Genomic DNA, 9,752 nt, shown 5'->3' on the forward strand with positions numbered 1-9,752 from the left:
TTGCGGTTGAGTCTACCAAAGTATCTATCCGAGGGAGTGGATAGCTGTCTTTAGGGCAGGCCTTATTAAGGTTCGTGAAGTCTACGCACATCCTCCATTTCCCATTCGCCTTCTTAACCATGACGACATTTGCCAACCACTCAGGGTAGTACACTTCTCGGATGAAATCTGCCTCAAGCAACTTTCGCACTTCCACGACAATGGCTTTGTCCCGCTCCTAAGCGAATACTCGTTTCTTCTGCTGGATTAGGGAGGATATGGGTGATACATTCAATTTGTGAACCATGATTGTGAGGTCGATCCCTGGCTTATCCTCATGACTCCAGGTGAATGCGTTTTGATTGTCTCTCAAGAATGTCGTGAGCTCCTGGCGCACCGGCCAGCTTGCCAATGTACCTACTCTAGTCGCCCATTCTGGCCTTGAGTCATCAAGGATTATTTCTTCTAACTCTTCAACTGGCTCTGCTACTGTCCGTTGTTCTTCTATGCACATTGTTTGTTGTTGATCGTCCATCTCTAGCATAACAATATAGCATTCTCGTGCTACCACCTGATTTCCACGCAATTCTCCTACTCCATAATCCGTTGGGAACTTGATCATTAAATGGTAAGTTGAAGTTACAGCCTTCCATGAGTTGAGGGTGGGTCGTCCGAGAATGGCATTGTAAGCGAACGAACAGTCGACCACCAGAAATGTTACTTCCTTAGTGATCTGCTGGGGGTAATCTCCCACTGTTACTGTCAATGTGACGACGCCAATAGGGAACACTCCCATCCCCCCGAAGCCAACTAGAGGGGCATTAACCGGGACCAACTGTTTTCTGTCAATTCTCATCTGCTGAAAAGCCGGGTAATACAGGATGTCTGCCGAACTGCCGTTGTCAACCAGAACCCGATGCATGTTGTAGTCTCCTACCCTTAGGTTGACAACAAGCGCGTCGTCATGCGGGTGGTGCAGCCTTCGAGCATCTTCTTCTGAGAATCCGATGACGAGGTTGTCGATCCGTGCCATCTTGGGTATAGTGCCTGTGAGCTGGACGTTCTGGACCATTCTTAGGTAGGTCTTCCTGGCTTTTTTGGACGACCCAAAAGTTGTCGTACCCCCTACAATCATTCTTATGTCTCTAATGGGTGGCCTTGGGTGCTCATTCTCCCATCGCAGGGTCTGCTCTTGGGGCGGATCCGCTTTCTCCTTACTCACGAACCTCTGTAGTTTCCCCTGTCTTATAAGGGCCTCTATCTGCTATTTCAGATTGTAGTAGTCAGCCGTGTCGTGCCCGTGGTCTCGATGGAAGCGGCAGTATTTATCCCTTGGTCTCTTGCTGGGATCTCCCTTCAACTTACCTAGGAACGTCAGGGTTCCTTCGTCTTTGATCTGCATCAAGACCGGATCTATTGGGGCAGTTAACGGGGTGAAGTTTGTAAATCTCCCAGTGGGGGGTTTGGAGTGTCTATCATCCCGTCGTTCTCCGGTCCTAGCCACTTTGCGCCCCCTATCCTGTCTCGTGTCCTCCTGTCTTTCTCTTTTTCTGGGCTTATCGTCGCGAGCCAACAGTGCGTCTTCCTTGTCAATTGAGAGGGCCTCCTTGTTGAAACGAGTTATGTAGGACCTCAGCGCCTCGTCCTCTCACTGCTTAATGTTCATCAAGCATGCAGTTGACTTCTTGTATCTGTGTCCTCCGATGAAGTGCGAAGTGAACTAAGCACTCAGCTCCTTGAAAGTTCTGATAAAGCCAGGTGTTAACCAACTGAACCAAATTCTCACAGCACCCTTCAACGTTGAAGGGAAGGCCCTACACATGATCTCATCTGCAACTCCTTGAAGGTGCATCAAGGTCTTGAAGGTCTCCAGGTGATCTAAAGGATCCTTGACTCCTTCGTAACTGTCTATATGTGGCATGCGGAATTTATGTGGTAGAGGGAAGCAATTGACGGAGGCAGTGAACAGTGAGTCGTTCGGTTGACTAGGTCGTCAAGATCACTGGATACTCGTCCCTTGAGGGCGTTCATCATAACTTCCATTTGCTCCTTCATTGCCTGCATCTCCGCGACAATAGGCGGAGCCACATCCATGAGGGTTGGGAGGCTTATGTTTTGTCGCTCCGATCTGCTTGGGGCGTTACTACCCTCCGGTCTCTCCTAGTTCCTGCGATCAGCACTGGCACCTTCTTGATTTTCTTCTTGGTTTCTCGTCGCCGCGTTCTTCTGTCACAGCTGTTCTTCTAGAGTCTGGTTTTGTCTGGTGACGTGCTCCACTACCGCTGTGAGGATTAGGACCTGTCTCTCCAAGGCAGTAGGTTGTGGCTCATCTTCCTGAACGTTGTTGGTGGTCGCCATCGAGCGTGTAAGTACCATGCAGCCCTTTGTTCGGGTAGCGTTTGTATGGCCTACAAGCTGCAGTTACGATGCTACTCTTTTCCCACAGACGGCGCCAACTGATGATGCCGTAAATATCATCAGTGAGCTACATGATCCTTGCACGCTTGTAACGAGATCTGCAAGGAAAAGAGAGAAGACCTAACAGAGAGCACCGATGTGGTGCCGGTCGAATACCCTCCGAAGGTCAAGTTAGAACTATTCTCACAACTATAGAATGCTAGAGAGGGGTAAATTATGCGTACCTTGATTTATGAGAGTATTGGGGCTTTTATAGTAGTAGAAGGTTGGTCTCTCTTCCTTGGTGAAGAAGTCTTTTCCTTATAGGAATCCTCTTGAATAGTCCCAAACGTGATGAACAAGACATTTCCTTGTAGGGAAGATCTTCATTAACGCGCGTATCTTCCGGAATTCTCTTTATGTTAGGATTCCTATTTTCCTTGAGATTCTATGATGATTCAAGCATGTGTCGCAAGTATTTCCCATCTAGGGTTTCCACTGTGCCTTGGACTTGCCCTCTGTCGGCCAATGGACTAGATCCGTCAAGCCCAATTTAACGAAGGTCCGTCATACCATATTTTTACCCCTTCAATAGGCATCACTTTATAAAACCTAACCTATAAATATATTAAAAGAAAAAGGACTTCTAAGCATATATCTGACCTGTCAATCTCCATCTATCCTTTTTTCTTTTTTCTTTTTTGAGAGAAGGAAGACGTTGAACTTTTATTAAGTAATTCCAGCTAAATCAGCTCGGAAGACCGGAAAACAATGTGGTGGAACAATCTCCATCCACACAACAAAGTCAGAGACATGCTTAGTATACCTAGCTAGACTATGAGCAACCTTATTATCTTCTCTCTTCACATGAGAGTAAAATAATTGATTAAAAAACTAGAACGACGACGCACATCCTTAAGCAAGACTCCACTATAGGACAGCACCTCTAAATTGTCAGCCAATCCTTTTCATTAAAATTTACGAATCCCCCTCTAGGACAGCATCACTAAAACCAATATCAGAAGCAAACTAAAGGGCTTTACACGCAGCTAATGTTTCCACCTCCTCTGCTGTATACACCTGATTGATTTGTTGTGACATTGAAGCGAGAACCTGGTCAGCACTGTCACGAACAACAACACCAATTCCTGATTTTTTCAGCTCTGAAAAATTAGCTCCGTTGAAGTTTATCTTCACCGCATCTGCCTGTGGAGGTTACCATTGAGCCTGAGGTTGCAGAGGATGAGGTCGAGGTAAAGGATTTATGTCAAGGAACTCAGCCAAGTGGGCTTCACACTCTTGCGCTAGCTGCTGCAGATTACAGCAAGGCTATTGCAGTCGTGTTTTGTTCCTTTAAGTCCATATTGCCCAAACCATAAATGCAAACAAATCAGGCCTGTGGTGCTCCTTCATAATCCACCTATTCTTATATTAATGGAGAAGATGACTTATAATTATTATTATATTGGAGTAAGAATGATGCATATAGCCTTTTTGTTTTCCCCTATTTTCATCATTAGATATAGTCTTGACCTTTCAGCCACTAGCAAGTTGAGATGCCTTCTTAAAACAAGAAATTTCCAACAACAAAAAATATCTAGGGGCCCGTTTGGTATCACAATTTAAACACATGTTTCAATTTTTAAACAATATTACACGTATTTTCACATACTTTTTTACCCACACGTATTTTCACACATGTTAAGTGCATGTACCAAACACCCTCTAGATATTTCTTATACCCTTTCCAATGACATCAAAATAATGCTTTCATTGTCTTTCTATATTAGCAAAGAAAACGTCCACTAATTAGGAATGAAATTGGGCAGTAGAGAGGGAAAAAAAAATTTGAGCAAAACTAGGCCCTACATATAGTTTGAATTATAAGGCAACCTCAATACCGAAATCAGAGTGGCACAGAGAATCTAACATCTCTGTAGGCTTTAATATTGATAGATTAAACTATTTAAGTGTGAAAACTGATTTTAAGTGGGAAATTCGTGTATTGATGAACCTATTTTTGGTGTTGCTAGGTCTAATTCTATTGATTTAGTATGACTAAAGGTGGTTGATTTCATATTTTGCAAATAAAAGGTAAGTGGTGTTTACTAATTTTGGGAGTTTTCCCAAAATAGTGTTGATTATTAAACTATTCTCATATCAAGAAATATGTTGATATTCTATATATAAATTGATATTTTATAAATGTTTGATGTGCACATTGACTATTCATTTTATGAAAAACTTGTGGGACAACCTGAATTTATTTAAAACTTGTACGTGTGAATATATCTTTATATTTTTTAGAATTATGAATGGTTTATTTTTGTGAGCATATTGAATATGTTTTAAAAACCTATGGCAAGTCGTGATTAAAAGCTCAGTATTGTATTTAGTCTTTAGTAAGGAACAATCATACTACAACTAGTCCTTAGTAAGAAACGGTCCCAGAAAAAGGGATAGTGCACATTTGATAGCTCCTTAACAAGGAAGTATACTATTGAGGATCCAAAAAGGAAGTTCTTTAGTAAGGGAGTACACATTTAGGTTCCAAAGAAGCCATCCTTAAGAAAAGGGATGAAAATGAGGTTGTAGTCCTAAAAGGGGACAGCACAACCCTGTCAACGTGGCATAAACGTTGACCACGAGAAAAGTCTAGAAAATTGTTTATATGATAGTATTGATATATGTATTATGATGGCTCACAATATAAAGATATTTTTTTATATATATAAAGTATTTGATGATAAAATATTGATAAGTTACAAGTTATGAATTTATTGTAAGAATTATTTATTAGAAAGATTTGTTCCCACACCCCAATGTTAGTGAATTCCACTTATTGAGTTATCTCACCTCCTTTATTTCCCCTTACAGATACATTAGAGGGATTATTAGAGTAGAGATTCTTAGAAGACAATAGTTTCAAATTATCTTATGAAATTGGGGATTTTATTATTATTCTTATGGCATTAAACATTGTACAGGAGAATTATTTTGAGGATGTTTTATCTTTGGTGGATTAGAGTTTGTGATGAGAATTTAAGTTGCTGGTTGCTTTTATTTAATATTTTTTATAGATTATTTAGATTGAATAGACTTTTATTATTTATGATTTTGGGGTGTCACAGATATAGTAGATTGAGTAATCTAAATTAATTAACATCTACATGTGAAACTAAACAGCAATATAGTAGATTGAATGGTGGGATATTTCTTAAAAATAGAATATCCCTCCAACAAAAGAACAGAAAATATTATCCTTACTACTGCACTTACATAGAGAGCTAATTAAGCAAAATAACAAAATTTTCATTTAATATCTTGAGTCACAAATGGTAATTGACTAATCGCATTAAATTCTCACTGTAACTTGCAGCATATCCCTCCAACATGAAGCTTCTCTCAATCAGTTACCTTGCAACAATTTTCTCTCGTAATGGACTTTTATCAAGTCATTGCTTTTTTAAGAACTGTATGTTTCCTTCTTTCAACATTTGAGGCAATATAGACCCACAACCCACACTATTCTCAATGTTTGAGGCCAATTATATCACATGGCTAATTGCCTTCAATCAATCATCACCAAACAAAGCATCCAAAAGGTTGGAGGCTGAATTGTTAACTCCACTCTCATCAAAGAAACCATTAGAAGCATTTTCCCTTCTAGATTTCCGCTCTTCAATGATGGTATCAGCTGTTTCCGCACAGAAACTTCGTCTTACCTGTTTAACAGGTCTCTCAGCCACAACAAACTTGCTCCCTTCACGGGTTCTCTCAGGGAAGCCTGCCCAAACTGAAGAAAACTTTGCTTGAGAAGTTAGGTCAATTTCTGTTTAAAAGAAACGTAGGGTTTTTTTTTTTTTTTCTTTTTTTTTTTTCAACCAAAATAAACTGGAACATAAATTGTTGTCACTACCACACTATTTTTTAGGAACCACATACAGTGGCCTTTGGCTCACTTGATTGGAATGTGATGCCCTCCTCTGAATGCAAAAGGATTTTCTCTCCTACTTTATGTGAGGTAAATTCTCTAGTTAAATTTTAGTGTTACTTTTAGGAACTTGAATTTCTTTCCAATCAGAACACAAATGCAGTTAGAAAGTAAACAAACTGACCATATTAGGGGAGAGATGCAAGCTTTCCACAAAAGCTTCATTTTAAATGGAAATGTCATATAAACTGAAGATCTTGTGATTACCTATAGATTGCAAGGATACAAGCATTTATGCTAATTCAGGTTCATGGTCTTAGTTAACATGAGTGTTGGTCTACACACATTAGCATGTCTGCAGATCTCAAGAGGAGTATTTAGCATTAGCTGTAGAAGTATCAAGTACTTTGAAAATTTGCATGATCTTTTATAGAATTCTTTTACGCATGAATCTTGAAGAGCTCTTTATCCCCATAATGAACAATGAATACCATATAAAAAAAAAATGCTTAAGGACCACCAATAGAGCTGCCATACCTTTTCATTAATTTCATTAACTAAACATCCCCCTCTTCTTCTGTTTTTTTTTTTTTTGGGTAAATTCAAAAGTTGGGAGAGGAAATTTGAACCCTGGATGTCTCGGTTGATTATTCAATATATGGTTGCAACTATCTTCCTTGTTTGTTTATCAGAACCACCCAACAACACTATACTAGTTTAGAATTTGATTCCAGGGGCTGGGGCTCTGTACATATGCTATGTGCTTGGGGCACACAAATTACTACGGGGCACTACAACTGCCTGTTAAGAAAACTAAGTCAACAAGCAAGTAAGAAAGCAAGGAAAACACAATGATTCATTTAGGTTGAGCATGAACAAAAACTGTAAAAACAATAAAAAAATAAAATGGATGAAAACGGGAAGAAAAATTTTCACAAAAACACTCAGTGGGTCTTGAGGACAACATCCTCCATGTTTATCATGCAAGCACACAGAAGGGGGATTTTCCCATCTGAGCTAAAGCTCATTGGTTATCTTTTTGTAATTTCAATAGTTGGAGGTGAGGGGGGTTTGGAACCCTAGATGTCTCTGTTGGAAACACTAGGAAGTGCCAACTAGTTGAGCTACACTCTTGGAAAAGCCCATTGATTATCTATCATCCTTACACTTTGAAAGAGTACATATAAGTGGAAAGCCTGCATGCTCTAAAAGGTGAAATTTACTTATGAAGTACTTTGATGATTGTCAATGAAATTACCTCCAAAATGATGCAATACAATAGAAGCCGCAACTGTGACATTCAAAGAAGCAGTACCACAACCATACTGTGGGATATAAACAAAAAAGTCACATATCTCACATTCTTTGGCAGAAAGGCCTGTTCCCTACAAAGTAAAAACAAAGAAGCATCACAAAAATAGCCTAAAAATTATGAATACCCAAATGATCTCAAACTAAACTACAGTTTCTTCTTCCAGTGAGCTTTATTGCAATACTGTAAAATAAAACGCCTAGGAAGCCCTCAGTGGCATTCCTAACTTATCACCCTCTTGGTACCATGGGTAACAAACTGAACTCAAAAGCCCAACCCCACCTTTCAATGCTAAAATTTGATTCACCCAAACTGCGAGAAGGCTTGTCTTTTGTGGAGTTTTGTCTTTAGAACATTTGGAGTCTCATGGGTTTTTACTAGGAAGGGTGATGGATCTGCTATTTGGATAAAGGAATTGGTTGGGGAAGCACTCGTCTGAAATTTGGAATTTGACACTGTTGTGTTTGATGTGATGCATTAGGAGGGAGCATAATAATCGCAAATTTGAAGATGTGGAGAGTTTGGGGAATCAGCTCCTTGCCTTGTTAATGGGCTCTCTGTTTGATTGGTCTCAGGCTTAGGGGCTCACATCTAGTGATTCCCTTCCAATGCTAATATATTTGCTTCTTCTTGTTCATAGTTGTGTATTTGTTTTGCTTTTATTTGTACATCTTTGCTGCTTTGTGATCTTTTCACATGAAGTAGTCTTTTTTCAAATAACATTTTTCTTACTCATCAAAAAAAAAAAAGTAAAAAAAAAAATTATTCACCCAAATATTCAAAAGGACCACTTCCATACATTAGAATAGATATCCCAGCAAAAGAGACATATCTAGGCATCACTAATGCTTAGATTGCAACTTGCAAGCACATATTGTATTATTCCTCTTAAGCCTATGATTACTAAGCAATATAATTAACTTAGCACATTGAAAACTGAAATGATAAAGCATACAAATTCAGACTTCCATACTTAAAAGGAAATTCCACCAAGAAACACCAAACAAACTAATTGAAAAATAACCCAAAATTTTAAATAACCAAAAGATCAAGGAAAGTCACAATATACATATATAAACCAGCAAAAAATTCAAAACCCCATACCTCATTTCCGAGTAGAAAAGCTGTGCTTTTCTTGAAAGGGTGCTGATTGACAGCCACAGCAGTGTCTGTAATCTCGACCCCACAAATATCACAATCTTTGTCCTGAAACACAAATACCCACTTCAAGATTTCACATTCCAAACCCAAAACAACCAAAAAGACAAAGACTTCGTAAAAAAAAAAAAGCAAACACACCCACAAAATTCTCGTACCTTGAGGAATTGGCGAGCGTCAGAGAGAGAGTGGAAGTGGCGGAAGCTGACGTGGGAGGTGGAGCCGTGGCTTCCAAAGGCGTTGAAGTCTCTGCGGCCAACTAGAATGAGCTCGGAGACGCCGAAGGCGGTGGCGCTCCGGGCCAGTGTGCCAACGTTGTGTCGTTTTGCTATGTTGTGCACCACGACGTAGCACTCCACGCTCATTTTGTGAATGATACAAGAGTGAAAGAGAAATGGGGTTTGGGGGGTTTTGAGGTTTTTTGGCAGTTTTTATGGTTTATGGGATTCGGGAAGAGAATTCGGTTGTGGCGGCCGACCATTTTAAGCAGCAAGAGCAAAGTACAAGAGACACAAAGACAATGAACGACGTCGTTCTTCTTTGACGAATTTTATTTTTCTCTTTTTTAAAGAGTTTTTTTTTTTTTTTTTTTTTTTTTTTTTTGGTAATGTCGAATTTTAAAATACAATTAGCTGGCTCCATTTGCTTAGAAAAAATAGCTGAGCATTACTGATATCATATAGCCCCCGTTCAATCTAACTACTCGCTAACGTGTGCAATGCACATATAGTTAGCAAAGGTTAAATATCATTATTTTGAATGCTACAATGAGTTGAAAAATAAATTAATAATTCTAATTTAAAATAAAGAACAAAGGCACACTACTAATGTTTCTATCATACGATTTATTTTCATAAAAACAATTGACTGACTTTCACAATATAAGGAAAGACATGACAAACAATTGACCAAAATGGACCGAACCGAATAGATCGAAGTGAACCAAATTGGACTAGATAAAATAGAATGGAT

General features: G+C 39.2%; 1 protein-coding gene across 1 annotated transcript; it reads right to left on the reverse strand.

Moving 5' to 3' along the window:
* Nucleotides 1-5,549: 5,549 nt before the first annotated feature.
* Nucleotides 5,550-9,304, reverse strand: LOC126689230 (uncharacterized). Its single transcript, XM_050384345.1, has 4 exons — nucleotides 8,939-9,304; nucleotides 8,727-8,828; nucleotides 7,569-7,695; nucleotides 5,550-6,172 (listed from the first exon to the last, which is right to left on the reverse strand). The coding sequence occupies exons 1-4, from the start codon at nucleotides 9,143-9,145 to the stop codon at nucleotides 5,952-5,954; spliced, it is 657 nt and encodes a 218-aa protein (XP_050240302.1). The 5' UTR covers nucleotides 9,146-9,304; the 3' UTR covers nucleotides 5,550-5,951.
* Nucleotides 9,305-9,752: the final 448 nt, after the last annotated feature.

Source organism: Quercus robur, chromosome 6, assembly GCF_932294415.1.
Source record: "Quercus robur chromosome 6, dhQueRobu3.1, whole genome shotgun sequence".
Taxonomy (NCBI): Eukaryota; Viridiplantae; Streptophyta; class Magnoliopsida; order Fagales; family Fagaceae; genus Quercus; species Quercus robur.